Source organism: Procambarus clarkii, chromosome 65 (assembly GCF_040958095.1).
Source record: "Procambarus clarkii isolate CNS0578487 chromosome 65, FALCON_Pclarkii_2.0, whole genome shotgun sequence".
In the NCBI taxonomy this organism is placed as follows: Eukaryota; Metazoa; Arthropoda; class Malacostraca; order Decapoda; family Cambaridae; genus Procambarus; species Procambarus clarkii.
In genome coordinates this window covers 17,973,929-17,995,666 of record NC_091214.1, presented here as the reverse complement: position 1 = coordinate 17,995,666, position 21,738 = coordinate 17,973,929, and the positions used below count along the sequence as shown (strand labels likewise).

Here is a 21,738-nt window from a genome sequence, read left to right as displayed (position 1 = left end):
CATCGTCAACTGTTTTCTCACTCAGTTTTCCTTTGTTGTCGTAGTTGACTCTCGCAGTGGCCTCGTGGCTCTGGTGTCATTTAATCCAGTCCATCAGGTGGTAGTCGATATTCAACATTAGCCGTTTCTTATCTCTTATCTTAGTTTTGCTGGGTTCCCAGCCATATTGGCGTGTCCTTAAATGAGCGTGCGGACAATGCTGCTAAGGAGGCTATCCGTACTTGTCCCATTCCCACAAAGGTGTTCCTTATTTCAACTTCTACCCAGTTATTCATTCTTGAATCCATGCCCGTTGGCAGGGTTGTTGATCCTGTGTTACTGGTAACAAACTGCGTGCTCTTAAGAGTAGTGTGTCCCCGTAACCGACGGTGGGAAACGGCTCTAGCAAGGTTGTGTATTGGTCATACACGCTTAACTCTCGGGCACTTAATGGAGCGCCGCCCTGCTCCTTATTGTCCAAACTGCATTGTCCCTCTTACAGTTGTGCATATCCTTGTTGAATGGCCTGACTTCCAGGAGCCAGATTCACGAAAGCACTTACGAACGTGTACATCTTTCCTCAATCTTTGACGGCTTTGGTTACATTTATTAAACAGTTTACAAGTGTGAAAACTTGCCATTCAACTGTTGTTATTGTTATAAACAGCCTCCTGGTGCTTCCGAGCTCATTAACTGTTTAATAATTGTAAACAAAGCCGCCAAAGATTGAGAAAAGATTTGACAGGTTCGTAAGTGCTTTCGTGAATCTGGCCCCAGGACGAGCGTGAGTCTTGCTTCCCAACCGTCCCGCGCGGTCACTTGTCCCCTCGATAGAATCCTCGGTGAAGCAGAAACCTTTGATATAGTTCGCCTTAGGCGCTTTTGTTCTCGTATTGGCATCCCTAGTGATGTTTAGCGCCTTTTGAATATCCCACATATTTGATGGTGCTACATATTCTCCCTCGGCTTGGTACCATCTTTTGATAATTATAAAGGTGTGATTGTCATATGAGTGTCTGTAGAGGTGCAGTTGTGAGTGTGTTAAGGTACGTGTGTCTTAATAGTGTTCATATTGACTAGGATATTTCTGAAGCATATGGCTTCAAGAAGAGCACAACCGGCGTGTCGGCCCATACTAAGCAGGTGACGGGAGAGAATGCTGCACCTGAGGTCAGTGTGCTTTCATATGTGTTGTTGAACATCTATTTACTACACATTATGGGCTCACTATAGCCCATGCTACATGGACATGTACTAGGCTATTTACTACACATTACAGGCTCACTATAGCCCGTGCTACATGGACATTTACTGGGCTATTTACTACACATTACGGGCTCACTATAGCCCTTGCTACATGGACATTTCATTCCGAGTAGCTAAACCTAAAAAATATCTATTTACTATAATATCTATTTTTCCCGCTATTTAAATCCAGACATCCTGAAGATTGTCTCAAAATAATATGCAAATAATTGTACACCGAGTTCCACAGAAGACATGAGAGAGAAGGTAAATTACATTAATGAAACTCCAAAACTGTTTAATAATGAAATGATAAATTCGAAATTGTTTCGCGCCACCTGTCAAACGAAATATCTCGTTGAGCGCAGTGCAAGGGTTAAGACTTCTGTTGCTTCAGAGAAAACGAAGGCTTTATAATGAAGGCACTAACTATGTTATCCTTCTATAAGGATAGACAAGACAGTTATGTATAATTCATCGTTTAAAATATTGGGCACAAAGACGGGTGACACCTTAAGCATGTTGCAGCTAAAGTGTCATTTTAACATTGTATAACGAACAAAGTTTTGATGATCATGGGACAACTCATCACTACTGTGAGTGTCTCTCAAGATTCCCCCACAGCTGACTGGAATGGCTCATTGCTGTGCACAGTGCACCGATCTTGTGCACAAGGTCCTATTCCTGTTAACCCTGGATAGTGACCTGCCATGTTGGGTATCTCCAGAATGCCCACTTAACCAGGAACACTTTCATAATACGGAGGCCGCTGTATGTCCAGGCAGGAAGTAGATACAGGGAGTTAAGCATACTTGCCACCAAAGGGTCAGGGAGTAAGTACATCGGTGGTGGAGCGTGGGACAGAGGGTAGACGCCAGACCGTCTGACCTCTGGGGTCAACCGGCGCGATGGACAATAACAGCTATGTCGTGATAACAGCTATGACGTGGTCGTGACGTGTTCATGACGTCACTCCTGCTACTGCTCATCGAACGAGCTAATATGATTGGTTCCCGCTCATTTGCTGCAATGCCATTGGTCAAAATGTAATCCCCTTGTGTGTGCCACAAGACGCCCTGAGCTTCAGGCATTCTTGTGAGGGATCTCTAGCAAAGTGGACGTGTTCTGTTCTACCGGCCAATAGACTGAACACCGTCTATTCCTCACCGTCAAGTTAACTCCGCGTCTGAAGATTATACGACACACTCGCCCAGAATCACGGGTTGTGAATATAGTATTCAGAAGCCTAAAGTGACAAATCTCCAGAGCGAAACAGACTGGTATCAGGTAACCCCTGGTGACAAAGATCGTTGTGAGTGACTTAAGAGTGAACTAAGGCAGTGCCGCCGCCTAAGTAACCTGTGTGTGACTTTACCACAAGTGTACCTGCATGGTACCACAGCCGCCACTCGTCCCGAGCGTGCACTTCAGTACCCCAGTACCTGTGTACTTCTGTGCCTCGAGCGCCCGCCGCCGCCCTCACACTACTACGTGACGTCACCACCTTGCTCATCGCCAGTGCCAGTGTGTGTGCGTGTGTCTATTAAGCATACAGCCCGGCCTACTGCAAGTACCCTCCGTGTCTACGAGCGAAGCCAGCTGTCAGGCCACCTACGAGTGCTTGTATAAATGTGCCTGAGTGAGTGAGTAAGGAATGGTACCCTATCTGTAAGTACAAGATTTTGTCATTGTTTTATTGTGTCTGTGTTGATCTGAGGGATCAACCACAGTTCTCACCTTCTCATACCTGTCACAGGTTATAGGTGAATCGACGGTGAATGCGTGTTTATCTGTGTGGTATCACGGCATTACACTCGTCTGTTGAATGTGAGCTTCACATACACCACACATTTAGTTATTGTGTGATTATTATTGTGCATGTTATTGCCTGTCCCATTGACAGTGTAGTTGTTGATTTATTGCATATCATCATTACCGAGTATCCGGTTGGAACTCTTGTGATACCTTTGCATACCGGCAGTTAGGTTGCCGTGTTAATGATTGGCTGTCAACTGTGTTAAGTTAGGTGTTTCTCCACGAGTGGATACGAGTCGTTTAGCCAGACGTCAAGAATCTCGCTAATACAACCATAGCTTTGCTGACGCCAATCTAAAGTAAATCAAGCACCCTGTGTATTAGTGGTTAAGTTAGTAAATAAACTACTGTTAAGCTTTATGCGGTGTTTCCGTTGAACCACTTCTGAATACTGCCAATATTACTCCAGCCTTCTGCTCTGGGTGTCTTCAACACCGAGTTGCCTATAAGTCACAAACTATAAATGTGATGAGGACCCTAGGAGTCCCTTAAAGTGTTAAATCATTGAGGAGATTCCAACGATCAACGTGGAGCAGGACCAGGTGAGGCTAGTCTGAGAAGAGACCCTCAAGGACTCTAACTCGACCTTGCTCCCAGGCCCTGTACGGTTGCTCTCGTATTTTCTTTCTGCAAATTCCGACAGCTTCGTGAAGCGTCTGCCACATGTACACTGGCGACGTACGCATTGCAGTCGTGAAAGCCAAAAGAAACACCCCGCAACTACTCTGGGGTTCCTGTCTATGGTTTTATCTAAAGTTGTTAAATAAAATTGAAGAGGCGACCGCACATCTACTGAGAAGCATACTTTATGTAATAATAATAATAATAATAATTTATTTTGGAACAATAATAATAATTCCTAGAACATTTAGGAACAGTACATACATAGTTGCAGCGTTACAGTACAAACATTGTTAGATTTAAAGATGGAGGTTATCTTGAGATGATTTCGGGGCTTTAGTGTCCCCGCGGCCCGGTCCTCGACCAGGCCTCCACCCCCAGGAAGCAGCCCGTGACAGCTGACTAACACCCAGGTACCTATTTTACTGCTAGGTAACAGGGGCATAGGGTGAAAGAAACTCTGCCCATTGTTTCTCGCCGGCGCCTGGGATCGAACCCAGGACCACAGGATCACAAGTCCAGCGTGCTGTCCGCTCGGCCGACCGGCTCGGTAGGAGGTAGGTAGTACATACAATACCTAAAGCCACTAGTACGCATAGCGTTTCGGGTAAGAACATGTACTCTACCCAGCGGCTCAGCCATGAATTGTCAACCCGTACTCTTGATTAGTACATCGTATTTTGACGTATAAATCCCCTTGAGGCCAAAATCCCATGTACTAAAAATCACAGCGGGTCGCAAAATTGACGGGATGTCCCGTTTTCTATTGGTGGGTCTTTGGTTAAGTTAGTTTCGGGCAATTTAGTACATCAGTTTAGTGCTGGTGTGAACGCTGGAGAGGACGGGGGCTGCTTCAGTTCAGAAGAGATGCAGCTGGTCTGTGTGGATTGGACTTTAGTCCTGAGTAACGTTAAGGACTAAAGTATATACTCCGAGTGTATAGTCTGTATGAGGTTAGGAACACCTGGAGGAGGTATGGAACAGCGGACATGATAACGACATAAAAGATCATTAGGTAAATTGACCACGCAGACAAAGAAGCAGTGTTCAGATAATAAGCAACAGCGTGAAGGGGCACAAATCAACCAGAGAAGATACCAAGACGACCTTCAGGGGTAAGAGTTGCCAATAAGTGCATTGGAATCGACGAGGAATTGTGCTTGATGCCAACTCAATTCGCAAGTTCAGTAGTAACTATAAGAAAATCGAGAGAACAAAAGTCCTCGCTTGAAAATAGTCTAGGTACGAATGTTGGGGCTTGGGAGATGAGGCTCGACCTTGTAAGTTAGACCTCGTACTTACCCTTGCTACCACCTGAGCCGCTGTGAAAGCCATCTGGTTCTCCTCGTCCCGCTGCGGCCCAGAAATGCCACGGCCAGAGACCTGTGACCTTGATCTTTGTCAAGAGCCTCGCTTTAATAATAATAATTATCCAGTTTGTTGGCGACAGGCAGCCTGTATGTATGTATGTATGTGTATGTACGTACGTATGTGTGTATGTATATACACACACACAACGTTAGGCTTGTATCGAGGTACCTTCCCCAAGGTCGAACTATTGACCCTCAACAAGCTGACTAACTCCTGGGTACCTATTTACCGATAGGTGAACAAAGGTATTAGGTGGTAGGGAAACGCGCCCAACCATTTCTGTCCCCGCTTAGGATTCGAACCAGAAATTTCCGACTGCGAGTCGAGAACGAAGCAAACTACACTACTATATTGCAGCCCCTTTACTTTGAGGTCCCTCACCTTGTTACCGGGCCATGTTGAAGCCTGGTACAAAGTGAGGAGGTACTCTAATCTGTTGTTATAAACGAGGTTGCTTGTCTTATAAGCCTCTTCTATTTTTACGCTTAACATTAAATGAGAATTTAATATTATCAGTTAATCCAAGTAGAAGTAAGACAAGATTTACAGTAATCTTTATATTCTTACATAAAATATTGTTAACTTGACTCGTGTTATCACAGATCACCCTTATTGACGGTGCTGGCAAAGTTGTCTTCACAAGCGCCTACACGGAGACCCCGCTGCAGCAGGATGATGACGACCCAGAGTTCGTCCACGCCTTCAATGCCTTCTCGCCTGCAGGTGGGTGCTGGGGCAGGTGGTGAGTGGGTGCTGGGGCAGCTGGTGAGTGGGTGCTGGGGCAGCTGGTGAGTGGGTGCTGGGGCAGCTGGTGAGTGGGTGCTGGGGCAGCTGGTGAGTGGGTGCTGGGGCAGCTGGTGAGTGGGTGCTGGGGCAGGTGGTGAGTGGGTGCTGGGGCAGCTGATTATTGTGTTTATATACAGAATGAGAACATTATGATATAGACTTTCACTAGGTATAAATTGTAATATAAAAGCCGTCTTGCACAATAAGAGTAGAGTGGTTGAGAGAGAAGTGTTAAGATATGGTGGTGAGCCTCCGGCCTTTCCCCCCAGGGGACGTGGAGTCTGAGGCCGGGCGAGGCGTCGTGTACGCTAACTACGCCAGGGTTGAGGACTTCGACACGCTGGAGAAGCTCAACGTCAACGTCTCTGGCTCCATCGTCATCGCTCGCTATGGCAAGATCTTCAGAGGCAACAAGGTCAGTGTTGAAATCATACTTAATGGTATTTTCGGTATATTGAAGTTCTCTTAACAATGTCATTTAGTAATTCCATGAAATTTAGTTTTTTGACATCTTTCCTAAAGGTTGCATTCTTGATGTTAATCAGGTACAAATTTCCAAAGGATGGTTGACTAGTGTTGAGGTTAATGCAGACTCTGGAGGGTTATTTTATGCCTCTACAATAGCCTAATGACCATCTAGCAACCCTCCTGGCCTAAATGTCGTTCAAGAATAACGAAAACTGTATATATTATACACACGGAGCAGCTGGGAACACCTTTCTGTGTACCGAAGGTTTCCGACCCCTAGCACCTATATCTTTAATAACTTTCATTGGTACTTGGCAGATGTTTCAGGTCAACCAGTGTGTTCCCCTACCTATCAGCCAACTCGTCCTGTGTACAGCAACACCCGAGTCATCTGCAACCTGAACTAATACACGTCTTCACCCCCCTCAGCTGCTACACGCCCAGGATCGAGGAGCCAAGGGCTTGATCCTGTTCTCGGACCCCGAGGATGTGGCCCTGGAGGGCGTGGAACCCGAGAAGGTGTACCCCAACACCTGGTGGCTCCCTGGCACCGGCATGCAGAGAGGCACCACTTATATGGGCAGCGGTGACCCTCTCACTCCCTCCTGGCCTTCTACAGGTAGGTCTCTGGTGTCTGACTCTTTAACTTTCTATCGGGGGCCAGTCTTCCTGTCTTTCAGTGAGTCTATTGTAAATCAGATTTAATAATAATAACTTACTAATCTTTGCCATCATTATGAACCATTTTCACCACCATCATGAACCATCTTTACCCTTATCATGAACCATCTTCACCACCACCAATATTTTTATTAACATCATGATTGACAAAAAATAATTACAATTTTGCCTAATCTGAGAAATACAATTAGGTCTTATTAGAGTGAGGATAATGCTGGTATTCACTGTCACGCAGGACAGAGGATCATACACAAGATAATAGGACTAAACTGTAGGCTGAAGCACACACATTATATATATATAATATATATATATATATATATATATATATATATATATATATATATATATATATATATATATATATATATATATATATATAATATATATAATATAATATAATGGTTACAATCAACTACATTAGCCTGTATACACGCTTCAATTTACAAATATGTATATACAACTTTCTATTGTGCACTGCCACACAAGGGCAGGGATGGGTTCATAACAGATGCAGCTTAAAAATAATATAAATAAAATTGTTCTTCAGTCTTTAAAATGGACAAGCAAATTTTGGATAAATTGTTAGGATGTCGTCCAGTACACCAGTATTCAATGAAATAGTTACACAGTTGGTGGTACAATAGGCCAGGAGGTCTAAAATCTTTTACGGTTTCACATTCAACAATATAGTGTCCTAGTGAATGCATTAAGGGTTTGTTACAGAGTTTACAAATCTGAATATTCTGATATAGTGGCTCAGTCTCACTAACCTGCCAGGTATGTCTATAGCCAAGGCGAATTCGCGCAATGACTGCATCACATTGCCTGGTCCAGCTACTGTGCTGACCATACAAATACCTATTATTACAAAAGTTGTCATAACTTTTAATACTGCAGCTTTCAGGTCTCTGGGCATTTCTTAATTTTGAATCTGAAGTAATTTCTCTAACTTGTATGTTTCTAATTGCATTAAACCACCATCATCACGAATATAGGTTAAGTAATAATTGTAATTACGAAGCAATAAGATGCTTATCTTAAGATACTAACAAGGTTAGGTAAGGTCGGTGTTTTCTATGAATCTTTTTAGGGGTATCTATTATGTTTAGTATATCACCTATGCACGTAGTTAATAAGTCAATATTGACTTTACGAATTTGCGAGAACGGGTTGAACAACATAGTGGTAAGTCCTCACCAGAGTAACCATGGTGTCTCGCCCACAGCTCACGCCTACAGACTGAAGGAAGAGGACGCCAACCTGGCCAAAATCCCCTGCCAGCCCATAGGCTACGACAACGCCCGAGCTATTCTGGAGTAAGTCTGGGCTTGACTCGTGGGGAAGGTGTTGTAGTTAGATGAAATATGAGTTTGAAAGGTGCTGGAGGAGATTGATAAGGATGAATGAGTGTTGAAGATGAATGAGTGATGAAGTGATTGAATGTGTATGAGGGGTTGATGGATCAACTGAATTGTGTTTTTTGTTTTATACTGCGAAAAAAATGCAGCAACATACAATGTGTTTTGCTCCAAAATATGTTTATTTATGTGCTTGTTAATTTAATTTAAGAAAGTGCTATTAGAGTTGAAGAATCTTCAAGAAACGAGAGTTTAGGTAGTTATCTTGTTAGGCGATCTCTTATTGGTGGGAACTTTATTACTTACACTTTAGTACTTGTTGGAATAAGGTTAAGGTTAAGGAATAAGGTTATGAACATATATGCTTGCAATACTTGCACTATTATACGTCTGGTAATGTTGATCTCACTGTTGCAAGCATATATGTACATAGGCAGGCTGGTCGTATTGTTATTCGCTGCTCGTCCATTGTTGTTGTTTGTACTGAAGGTGAACGGATTGCGCCCTTGATCATGTTTACGCCAGGCACCTGATAGGGATGTGTTCTCGCGAGAATAGTTGTTTACAAACTCGTTTTATAGTTCTCGGTAATTTGGGTTAGGTTCAGGCAATTTAGTATGTCATTTTTGTGAAGTTGTGATAACTCGAGAGGACGGTTTAACTACCCAGAATATTGACATCTACAGTATTCCCAGTTTGTCTGCAGTTTAATTGACCTAGTTCTGCACATGACCACGAACTCATTGTTTGATATTATGCTTAAGGTCTATCAACAACAAGGTTATTTGGGCAGTGGCAATGGCCGCGGCCTAAATAATCATCAAGTATAATTTTGTATGAACAATATCATGTTCATCAGTGTCTGGGATCATGATCATGCATCTTCATCTTGACTCAGACATGTTTATGTTTGGGTCAGTGCTCTGGTTTACTTAGTGCTGGGCTCCAGGGGCTTGAATATGGCATTTGTCTGGCTGGCATCAGTGGCAGTGTATGACACCTTGACTGTTGTCGCCCATGATACGTCACACCCTCGCATATTGTCGAGGGGGCCTCGTAGCCTGGTGGATAGCGCGCAGGGCTCGTAATTCTGTGGCGCGGGTTCGATTCCCGCACGAGGCAGAAACAAATGGGCAAAGTTTCTTTCACCCTAAGTGCCCCTGTTACCTAGGAGTAAATAGGTACCTGGGAGTTAGTCAGCTGTCACGGGCTGCTTCCTGGGGTGTGTGTGTGTGTGGTGTGGGGGGGAAAAAAAAAAAGTAGTTAGTAAACAGTTGATTGACAGTTGAGAGGCGGGCCGAAAGAGCAAAGCTCAACCCCCGCAAAACACAACTAGTAAACACAACTAGTAAACATATTGTCCTGTGTTGATGAAGTTGTGTGTTGTGAGCTCTGTCTCCATGACCTTATTCTGAGACTGTTGCTACCTCGTCCATAATAAAGCTGTGAGTTACCAATAAGTAAACCCTTTTAAGGCAGTGTCTGCAGGGTTCATATTGTGTGTAATTCAACCCGTCCTCCTAATAGAACGACACATTTTGACATACACTCTACTTAAGGCCAGAAATGGTCGTACTAGAAAATATTAACGGCTCGTGAAATTGACATATTGTCCCGTTTTCTGTTTTAGGTCCTTTGGTAGGTTAGGATACGGGCACTTTTGTATGACAGTTATCTTGAAACTGTATTATCTGAAGTAAGAAATTTTGTTCCATCATATTTTTGCATTAAAAACTCATGAAAATATATTTGTCTAAGTACAAAACTTTATTGTGTACTTGGAGAAAAACACTTAGTGGAGGATAATTAGAACACATCATTAAAGTTCATATACTGGTTAGCAAAGCGAGAATTTGTAATAATTAAATAAAAAAGGACAAAGTAAAGACAAACTTTACTGTATAAAATGCCTGAGAAATCGCGTACGGGGAGAATGTTAAAAATTCATTTACTGCTAGAATCCACTCAATAAAACATCTAAATTATTGGGACCGTCTAAAAATTTTAAATCTGTATTCCCTAGAGCACAAGAGGGAGAGATACATACTAATTTACACTTGGAAAATATTAGGAGGACTGGTTCAAAATCTGCAAAGAGAAATAACACCACATGAGACCAGAAAGCATGCATGGTAGGATGTACAAAGTAGCCCCACTGAAAAGTAGATGTGCAATAGGCACGCTGAGAGAGAACTCTATCAACATCAGAGGCCCAAGACTTTTCAACACTACCCCCTACGGGGCATAACTGGCCGAACTGCTCGAAAGAGAACTCGATAAGCACCTTCAAAAGATATCCCGATCAACCAGGCTGTGCCTCATGTCAGGCTGCGAGTAGCTGAATTGCGCAGCCTGGTTGAACCAGGAAGCCTGGTCAGAGACCGGGTCGTGGTGACGCTGATCCTTGAAATAAACAGATAGACATCACTACACAATATAAGCATTTTCGCCCCAAGAAAAAATAGATAATTTAACACTCTCCTGCAGGAAGATGGGCGGCACCCCGGCCCCCGGGGCGTGGAAGGGCGGCCTGACGGGCGTGGCGTACAACCTGGGGCCGGAGCTCCTGGACCAGTACCGTTCCTACCGCCTCAGACTCAACACCCACAATACCCTGCAGGTTCGCCGCTCCTACAACGTTATCGCCACCATCAGGGGAGACGTGGAGCCTGGTGAGTTGAGTCTGTCTCCAATTGCAAACTTTAATTCAGTTCACCGGAGTTGAGTCTCATTTAATAAATGTTGAGCTTACTAGTAAGTAAGTTTGGGTGGTAGTGACGAAGAATGTGATGTTGACAGATCGCTACGTGCTGATGGGGAACCACCGTGACGCCTGGGGGTACGGTGCCGCTGACCCCTCCAGCGGCACCGCCCAAATGCTGGAGACAGCCAGAGTCCTCGGCCAGCTCATCACAGAAGGTCAGTCAGTCGCTGCATTCTGAAATTTGTCTTAACGACAGTGTATATTATCTGAGTTGAATTAAACCCTTTAGCTTTTTTTGGCATTTTTTAACTATATTTCTAAAATAATTTATTTTTTTAGTAAATTTGAATAATTCAGTGAGGTGTTGTGGTTACATCCAAAAAACTTATTCACACATGTATTTACGTACGGTTAATACTATCCAGCGATCCCTATTATGATGCCTAGTAATCCGTTCCCTAAACCTATAACGCTATTCTCAATCTAAAATGATATTGTTTATAACCGATTAATTTAAAAATGCATGTATTGTGAATTACTCCAAATTTGTCTGCCATTTTCGTGTAGGTTGGCGACCACGACGAACTCTGGTGTTGTGCAGCTGGGGCGCGGAAGAGTATGGCCTCCTAGGCTCCACGGAGTGGGTCGAGGTACGTCACTATGTGTGGGAAGTTTTGGTGGAAATTTCTAATAGGGTTTTGGCGCGGATTTCTAGTGGATACATATACTCGAAGCTCTATTAAAATCAGGAGAAAATCGAACTGGTTTTAATGTATTTATTTATTTATATACAAGAAGGTATATTGGGTTTGTGAGAATACATAGCATAGTATTTACAATCTTGTAAAGCCACTTGTACGCGCAGCGTTTCAGGCAGGTCCTTAATCTAACAGATAATTTTAAGTAGGTAAATTCTAGCAGAATTAATAAAATAAGATACATTGCAAGAAAAAAATGAGATGAGAGAGATTAGTAAGTATAGTAAAGCACATTGGTATATTAAAGCTCTGATTGATTACATTGACAACTTGATTGGTAATTTAAACAAGATTAGTAGACACCATACAGCAGATTGATATCACATATAAGAAGACAGCAGTGATCACAATGGTAAAAATGTTCAGATTGTGTACACAAGGATTGGGAGATTGGGTAGCAATAGATACAGTGTAATTTTAAAGCAAAAAGTAAAAAAACTATGAAGATGAAATTAGGTACTTTTTAGTTTTGTTTTTGAATGTCGCAAAAGTTGGACAGCTTTTCAATTCATTAGGGAGTGAGTTCCATAGACTGGGTCCCTTTATTTGCATAGAGTGTTTACACAGATTAAGTTTGACTCTGGGGATATCAAAGAGATATTTATTTCTGGTGTGGTAATAATGGGTCCTATTGCATCTGTCTAGGGAGAGGTTCAGAGCAGGATTTGCATTTAAGAACAGGGTTTTGTAAATGTAGTTGACACAAGAGAAGTTGTGGAGTGAGATTATGTTTAGCATGTTTAGGGAGTTAAACAAGGGGGCTGAGTGTTGTCTGAAAGCAGAATTTGTTATTATTCTGATAGCAGATTTTTGCTGAGTGATGATGGACTTAAGGTGGTTTGCAGTGGTTGAACCCCATGCACAGATACCATAATTAAGACCATAATTAAGATAGGGATAGATTAGTGCATAATATAGAGAGATGAGAGCAGAGTTAAGTACATAATATCTGATTTTGGAGAGTATCCCAACTGTTTTAGAGACTTTCTTAGCTATGTGTTGTATGTGGGTGCTGAAGTTGAGTCTCTTGTCTAGGAATAGGCCAAGAAACTTTCCATCATTTTTATTGCTAATGTTTACATTATCTATCTGAAGCTGAATTGCATTTGTAGATTTGCTTCCAAATAAGATGTAGTAGGTCTTTTCTATGTTAAGTGTTAGTTTGTTGACATCCACAAGTGGATTTTTTTTAGTTCATTATTAACAACATTATTTAGTGTATGTGGGTTGGGGTTAGAGTAGATGAGGGTAGTATCATCAGCAAACAAAATAGGTTTCAGAATGTTAGAGACATTAGGCAGATCATTGATGTATATAAGAAATAGGAGAGGTCCCAAGATGCTGCCCTGTGGCACTCCAACGGTTATTGGTAGAGTGGGAGAGGTTATATTATTGATGGTTACACATTGGTGTCTATCACTAAGATAGGATTGGATATAGTCCAGTGCATGGCCTCGGATTCCATACTGATGAAGTTTACGTAAGAGGTAATTGTGATTAACAGTATCAAATGCCTTTCTCAGGTCAATGAAGAGTCCAATCGGAAACTCATTTTTGTCAAGGGCCGAGTAAATTATATCAAGGAGACTAATAATTGCGTCGTTGGTACTCTTTTGGGAGCGGAAGCCAAACTGACAGGGGCTAAGAATGTCGAATTTTACGAGGTAGGAGTAGAGCTATTTGTAGATAATTTTTTCAAATATTTTTGATAGTATGGGTAGGTTTGATATTATTCTATAATTGTTTATGTCTGCCGGATTACTTCCTTTATGAACTGGCGTTACTCTTACTTTTTTAAGGATATCAGGGAAGGTATGACACTCAAGGGATTTATTGAACAACAGAGCTATAGGTGGCGCAAGGGCATGGGAGGCGCTCTTGTATACAATGGATGGGATTTCACTGATGTTCCCAGCTTTGGTTTTTAGTGAGTGTATGATGGACACAACATCGGTCGGGCTGACTGGTGAAAGGAGAAGAGAGTTTGGATAGCTGCCTGAGAGATATGTGTTGATATGTGTCTGAGTCTGTGGGATTTTACTGGCAAGGTTAGCACCAACCGATGAAAAGAAGCTATTAAATTCATTTGCCATTTCTAGGTCAGTTGGCGGTGTAAAGCCATCCTTAGAGAGTGTTGTAGGAATGTTGTTTAGTTCCTAGGATATTAGAGATGGTATTCCATGTGCTTTTCATGTTGCCTTTTGCTTCTTTGAATCTAGTCTCATAATATGAAAGTTTAGCTTTTCTTATGATACTGGTAAGCACTGATGAGTACCTTTTAACTACTTCCTTTGTAACTAGGCCAATCCTAAATTTCTTTTCATATTCATGTTTTTTGTTGATTGATTTGATTATGCCACTTGTGAGCCACGGATTGTTTTTTCTTTTGTCAGTTACTTGTTTGGTAAGGAGGGGTCAGTGAGTGTTGTAGAGGCTTAGAGTTTTGGAGAGAAAGAGGGTAGTTAATGAGTTTATATCCTGTGTATTATTGAATTCGGGTTCCCAGTTAATATTGTGAAGTGCATTAGAGAGATTGCCTAAAGCTGATTTACTGTGTAGCCTGAATGAGAGTTTCTTGCTTTCTGGTGGTATTGTGTCCATGTTTGCTATGAGGAAGGTAGGATAGTGGTCGGTTGTTCTATCATAGATTACTCCAGATGTAAGGGGAGCTGTTATATTAGTCCATAAGTGATCCAGGGTAGTGGCAGATGTTTGAGTGACTCGGGTGGGCTTGGTGATTGTGGGGATTAGCATACAGGAGTGCATGCTGTTATGGAAATAGTCAACTTGAGGGTTATTTTGAAGACCCAGGTCAATATTGAAATCACCTCCTAGAATGTGATTTTTGTTGAGATTGTTATTTATGATAAGATTCCTTACATTGTCTGAGAATGACGCTATGTTGGTATTAGGAAATCTATAGATGGCACCGATAGTCAGGGAGGATTTAAGGGATTTACTGGAGAACTTGGCTAAGGTATATTCACAATAGTCGTCTCTATCATTAATGACACTATTGCAGGTGAAGGTATCTTTGTAATATATTGCTGTGCCACCTCCTTTTTTATTAGGCCTGCAGTTATGAATGGCTCTATAACCAGCTAAGTTGTAGAGTTGGGTATAGTCTTTATTTAGCCAAGTTTCTGTTCAAATGATGAATGATAATTTAGAACCTAGTGCTATGAGTAGTGCATTTATATCATCAAAATGTTTACCAAGTGACCTAACATTTTGGTTGTAAACTGATAAGCAGGTGCTGTTTAGGAGTTTGTTTTTGCAAGATTTGCTGTGTAATACCTGCAATAATGATGATCAATGCGCTGATTTGTGTGGATACGAGACAGAAGATTTCGATCAGGATCAATATCAGTAAGCATATAGATACAATAATGTCACGATACAATAAGATGAGCAATTACAGGAACAGTTAAATACTAAATCTGCTGTAAATATAAAGTAATTATAGCAAAACACAACTGTTTTGCTGTTCAACAACAATAAATGTAAGTACACAAAAAAATAGAAACAATTTGAAGTAGAGTAAAGATCACCGCAGATAGACAGGAAGGATACAGAAGTTAGGTTAAGAGAGAAGAAAAAATCAGTAGACTGACAGGAATAATATATAGCAAAAATAATGAGACAAATAATAATCGTAAAGTAAAAATAATCTTAAGAATAAATTATTTAATATAGCTTAGTTGTGAACTTATAATTAGTATGAACTTAAGAAAACAAAATGAGCTCAATAATTAATTACAATGTATAAATCAAATTACAATTAAATTTAAAAATAAAAAAATAAAAAATAACAGGGTAAGATTATATTTATGAACAAGATTTTACTAAGACACTGAGGTAGATGCTTACATAAATACTATGTCTACTATAATTAGAGAATTATTATAGCAAAACACAACATTAAATGCAAGTATACAAAAAAATTGAAACAATTAGAAGTAGAATAAAGAACACTAGATAGCCATGAAGGATACACAAGTTTGGTGGAGAAAACAAAAAATCAGTGGAGACTGTCAAGATGAATATATAACACAAAAAATTAGACATGATAATTGTAAAGTAAAATAATCTTAAAGATAATTAATTTTATTTAGCTTAGTTTTAACCTATAATTAGTATGAACTTAATTAAGAAAACAAAATGAGATCAATAATTAATTTCAATAAATGACATAAATCACTACAATTAAATTTAAAATTTAAAAAGAATAGGGTAAGATTAGTTTTAAGAGTAAAATTTTACAATGATGTATGAATGTTATATTGACCATTTATGCATTAATTTATCATTTAGGTTAATGTCAATATTGTTTAGTTGATATCTGGTAGGTAATAATTCCGACATTTGAAAGGTTAAAAATATGCCCTCTAGAACTGAAAAATGTCAATTTTTTCGGGTTTCCTGGGTAGATTATAACACTCATACTCGGAAAATAAAAACTGAAATAATATATAATGTAGCCGGAAAAGAATGCGTGTTCTTTGCAAGACATACTGTTTCAAAGCTCAATAAAGTTGAGTTTTCTATATAAGATTTTTTTGACCCTCGCATAATTAATCAGCACAAGCATAAAACAAATTGGTAAGATTATGTATTTAGTTTCTAATAATGGAAAAAATTAATTTAGTTTAGGTTATGTCAGTTAATCGGCATAATTAACAGCCATAACCTGGAGATTATGGAATGGAACACTGTTGACTACTTGTAAATGTTGTTAATTATAAAATAAATCATTACACTTAATTTTCGAACGTAGGAGCTTTATGCACATCTCTAACGACTTCACAGCATGTCCTCAGTCATGTCTCTAGATCCTACAAGAATTTAGCATGTCATACAGCACCTTACTTCATTTCAAGTCCTGTGGCTTATTTGTATGCCCCGAACTATCTTGAGGCTATTTTGAGATGAACTAACATTAAAGTTTGCAATACATCTCCCTGCTACTAAGTCTTATGTTACATTTGTCTTACAACGCACTTCATATGTAAAATAACATCATTTCATATATGTTCTAAGGCATGAGTTTTCTTATTTCACTGCTGCAGGAGCCTTATACCAGACTACGGGTTATTTCTGGTGACCTACAATATAAGCGTTTTCTTCAGGATCACGTAAAAAGTACCTGCAGTAGCACACAAATTCCTAAATCATCCTATATCCTAAAGAAGTTATTCATTCATGATGTTTACAATGCCCGAAAACATCTCGAAGCTTAATTAAATAGTGTTCAAGCATGATCTAATGTTTCCAACTGTATCCTTAGGCTTCCCATATAGTTTTAAGCTTATCCATGCAAACGTCCTAAAGCATCTCATCCTTTCTTCAGTAAAATATTATAGTCTACGAGCTTCCCAGCACGTCCTAAAATGTCCTGACGTGTCCCACAGGAACACGTGAACAAGCTACAGGAGCGGGCGGTGATGTACCTCAACACGGACACCTGCGCCTCGGGCCCCATCATCGAAGTGCCCGGCAGCCCCCTTCTTTGGGATCCCATCACCATGATTACCAAAATGGTATGTCGCTCCCCATTCCCCATCTCTGTTTAGAAACACTTTACCCAACTCTTCTAAGACCAATAGTTTGTTATATTATGCAACCTATTTTGAACTACAATTTAACTAACCTAACCTAACCTAACCTAAGATTTAATTCCAATTTCACACTTTAGCTTGTGGTAGATATTTTAATTCCAGTATGGCCCCCCCTCCTCCTCCTGCAGGTGCCAGGTGTTCGTAATGGTGCCACGATATACGAGGAGTGGGTAGCATTTCACACTATGCGGAATAAAACCTCACCTGAGTAAGTAGTGGTGAAATTGAAGGAGAGGGATGACTGCGGAATTGAGGGGGAGCAGGGAAATATATGATATTTTATAATTTTATATTAAACTTTACTATTTATGAAAAAACATACATTGGTTATATTACATTATATATATATATATATATATATATATATATATATATATATATATATATATATATAATGTAATATATATATTTATATATATATATATATATATATATATATATATAAATAATATATATATATATATATATATATATATATATCTATATTTATATATATAAATAATATATATATATATATATATATATATATATATATATATATATATATATATATATATATATATATATATAAAATACACACACACACACACTTAACTAACTTTAAACACCCACCCACCAGGGACGTAGTTAACGGTAGTTAACTACGTTAGTTAGCTAGGGAGGTTAACGTAGTTCAGCATCTAATGGTTAAAAATATAAAGCAGTTAGATCTCTGAGGAAAAAGTGTAGATAAAACGAGTTTGGTTAAATGTTTTATGACTGGGAGATGAAAAAGCACCATTAAGGAGATGAAGAACATAAGCAGTGTGGCACTGGAGTATGCAGTATAAATCTAATTGATTAAAAGAGATAACTTCTCACTGGCTATACTTTTCTCGCAGGATGGAAACTTTGGGATCTGGAAGCGACTACGCCCCATTTTCTTTCTACTGTGGCATCCCATGTCTGGATCTGTGGTTTAGGAGAGACAAGGTAAATCTGCTTCATAATCCCAGTAAATACTCTGCGTTCATTTACATTTCCACACGCCTTGTGCTGTAGTTCCATATGCACTCTACCACTGCTACATCTTCCTTTCCCCAGAATAAGCACGATATAAGCATCTACCCCTCATACCACACTGGCTACGAGACGTTCTACATGATGGATAAAAACATGGACCCGGGCTTCAGGATCCACCAGGGCTGCAGCCGGATTGCCGCCCTCACCCTCAGGTACTTCGCGGACTCCGTGCTTGTGCCGTACAGCCTGGAGCACCTGCCTAAGGCCATGAAGGATGCTCTCGATACCCTCAGGAAAGGCGGCAAGCGAGACAAACTCATCAATATATATGACAAGTATTGTGAGTCTGGGGTAGTTTGCCATTTGAGAAGGAGATTAATCTGTATTGTATTATTAGTTATAATGTTGAACTCTGTTTGAAACTTATCTGTTGTTTAACGCTAGTGATAGTCATATTCTTTGGGGCTCCAGTTCTTGGGGTCTTCTTTTAACTGATAATGTTTTGTTTTCATCATAGCAGCTACGTTTAATGCTTTTGAACCATTATTTCATCATTTGATCTTGTTCTCTTTTGAAAATGTAAATACTTTCCCCGAGAGCCTAGGTTCTGGAGAAACCCTAAGAGAATTGATGTTGCCTCGTAATCCACGTTTTTCTTGTTCTGGGTTGACCACCGGGGCTCGGGAGGGTTGACCACCGGGGCTCGGGAGGGTTGACCACCGGGGCTCGGGAGGGTTGACAGAAGCAGTGAAAATGTTTGTGATTTAGATCGTGTGTGAGAGAGAGAACCTCAGACGGCAGGGAATATCGACCATAGTGATTTAGTGAAGATTTTAGAGATGGAGATAAGATGTGATCCCAGATCTTCACATGGGCAACGCCAGTGTATGGTGACCAAAAAAAAACATCATAGAATGAAGAAACGAGGATGTTTTGGCCCGTCCTAGATCATTCGGTAATTCCCTGGGTACAGCTTGGCGTAAATATGTTACAAGATTGAGTCTTGAAAGCATTTATTTTTAATTTTATCATATTTTCATGTAATTTTGTTGCATATTTAAAGTCTCCAATTTTGTCCAGCTCTTCTTGAAGAGTCACTGATGAACTTCACGGACGCGACAGCTGTCTTCGTCAGGGACCTGAAGGAGAAGAGGACTGAGGACTTGGAGTGAGTGAGGGGTAAAGATTGTAGGGACGGTGAGGGGGGAATGCTTCAGTTCCACCTTTAAGAAGTCAAGCATTTTTAATTTGTTATCAAATTTGTAAATACTGGACAGATATTTTGTATTTGTAAATAACATTCTAACAGTCATCTTCGAGTTAAAAAAAAAGTAGAACCGAGGAATGTCTGACAGTTTGGAATTGTTAAAATGGACTATCGGTTCCAATTTCGATCTTGCCTGGAAAAAGAACTTTCACGATCATTGCCCTCGTAACTAGCAGAGTTCCAGAAATTCCATTCTTTTATGAATTCGGTCCTGCCCACCTTTAGGTATATATATTTGTGTAACTATTGTATTTACAATCATACAATATGTGTTTCTCGTCCAGTCCGATCACCACTCGAGCCATCAACGACCAGATGATGAAGCTGGAACAGGTGTTTATTCTTCCAGCAGGTCTGCCTGGACGACCACAAATCAGGTACGTGCCTAACTATAATGATGATACTGTATGTTGGTATTACCATACCAGCTAGGTGCTAAGCCCTGATGTAAACATTACCATACCAGCTAGGTGCTAAGCCCTGATGTAACCATTACCATACCAGCTAGGTACTAAGCCCTGATGTAACCATTACCATACTAGCTAGGTGCTAAGCCATGATACTGGTATAAACCTATTAGCCAGGTGGTAGAACCACAATTCTGACATAACTATAAATAAATAGAACTGCAGTATAGGTCCAGGACATTCTACGGGGCAGTTTTAATGCTAAATTATTGATACACAATGAAAGGTTTCGCGATTTAGAAAGTAATAAGTATTGTCAATCTTGAATTAAGTTTTCAAAAATGGATATATTATAACGCTGACACTTGTATTAATATAGTTATAATCAGTATCTGTATTTAAACAAAGCTTATATACTGTGCTTATTTTACAAAGTTAAATTAGTGTTGTTTGTGCAGTATATAATTTACAATATTATTAAGTAGCCCAAGAAACCAACTATTACAATTGTTCCACTGACACCTGGACCTCTGCTAATTGAAGTACAAATGAAGGTAATAATGTATTAAACCTCCCACAGACACGCGGTGTTCGCCCCAAGTCAGTTCGACAGCTACGCCGCGTCCGGCTTCCCAGGCATTACCGACTTGCTGCACAACATGGAGACGTTGACTGACACAGAGCGTCAAGAGAGAGAGGAACAGATTAAGAGGCACGTCTCCGACCTCACCATTATGATGCAGAGAGCCACCAGCTTCTTGAAAGACTTCCATGTCATTTAAGGAACACCATTTTCCTGTTGTCATTTTCTCTCCTCTTATTCACCTCTTCAGTTTTTTTAGTCGGCAATGTATCTTTAACTTGGACGCTGTCGATGAGTCGAGCCTGGAATCGGGCCGGGCTCGGTGAGTAGGACAACTCCCGGAAACCCTCTCCAGGTATGGTTTAACCTAGTAGTAGCTTGAAGAATCTTTCTATAATCCAAGAATGATGAGAGTAGCTGTATTCCAGTGTTCTGTTGTCACAGTCTTTGTCATTCTGTGGTACTTTCTTTAAATTTCTTTCTCGTGGACAACATTAACAGCCTTTTAATGACCACTTCATTGATAAAAAAGTCATGAGCAAAAATTTTTTTTTAGCCATCTTGGGTGTTGTCTAATCACTGCCAAGATTCTTATTTAATGACTTCCTGGCCCAGATACTGGTTGACACAAGAGTACCTCAGGGTTTGTTGTTAGTCTTGTCTCCTTGTATCTAAGACAGATTCTCTGTCAATTTACAACTTACCTCTTAAATTGATGTCCTAAAATCTAGGATATATATATTTGTATCTCATTTAAGAATCCTTTCATAGTAGACCTAAATCCTTTTACTTAGTACTGCACACTTAATCCATAATTTTACCTTATAGTATCTCTGTCTCTCAATGTTTCTCTCAGCTGTCATTTCTAGCACATCTCCTGCATGGACAACATTGACACAAATATTCCCTAATATCCTAGCCGCTTGAGTCACGAAAAAGCGGCCGAAGGATTTTTTAGTAACAAAATGCAATATATGATATTGTTCATATGTAATTATATATTATATACATATAGATTTATACATGAAACTTGTAATTTTTTTAAATAATAATAATATCCTCCCATGTACAA

At 40.1% G+C, this 21,738-nt stretch overlaps 1 protein-coding gene across 3 annotated transcripts in view; it reads left to right on the top strand.

Moving 5' to 3' along the window:
• The window catches only part of LOC123771156 (N-acetylated-alpha-linked acidic dipeptidase 2), a 34,818-nt gene extending 13,080 nt beyond the window's left edge, over nt 1-21,738 (top strand). For all 3 annotated transcript variants that reach the window (XM_069309488.1, XM_069309489.1, XM_069309487.1), the window contains exons 5-18: nt 5,634-5,754; nt 6,087-6,232; nt 6,715-6,904; nt 8,195-8,285; nt 10,815-10,999; nt 11,127-11,246; nt 11,599-11,681; nt 17,201-17,329; nt 17,536-17,615; nt 18,289-18,379; nt 18,491-18,749; nt 19,490-19,577; nt 19,961-20,053; nt 20,664-21,738. In XM_069309488.1, the coding sequence (XP_069165589.1) occupies nt 5,634-5,754; nt 6,087-6,232; nt 6,715-6,904; nt 8,195-8,285; nt 10,815-10,999; nt 11,127-11,246; nt 11,599-11,681; nt 17,201-17,329; nt 17,536-17,615; nt 18,289-18,379; nt 18,491-18,749; nt 19,490-19,577; nt 19,961-20,053; nt 20,664-20,865 (1,878 nt within the window). In that variant the 3' untranslated portion in view covers nt 20,866-21,738. The remainder of the gene's footprint in view (nt 1-5,633; nt 5,755-6,086; nt 6,233-6,714; nt 6,905-8,194; nt 8,286-10,814; nt 11,000-11,126; nt 11,247-11,598; nt 11,682-17,200; nt 17,330-17,535; nt 17,616-18,288; nt 18,380-18,490; nt 18,750-19,489; nt 19,578-19,960; nt 20,054-20,663) is intronic.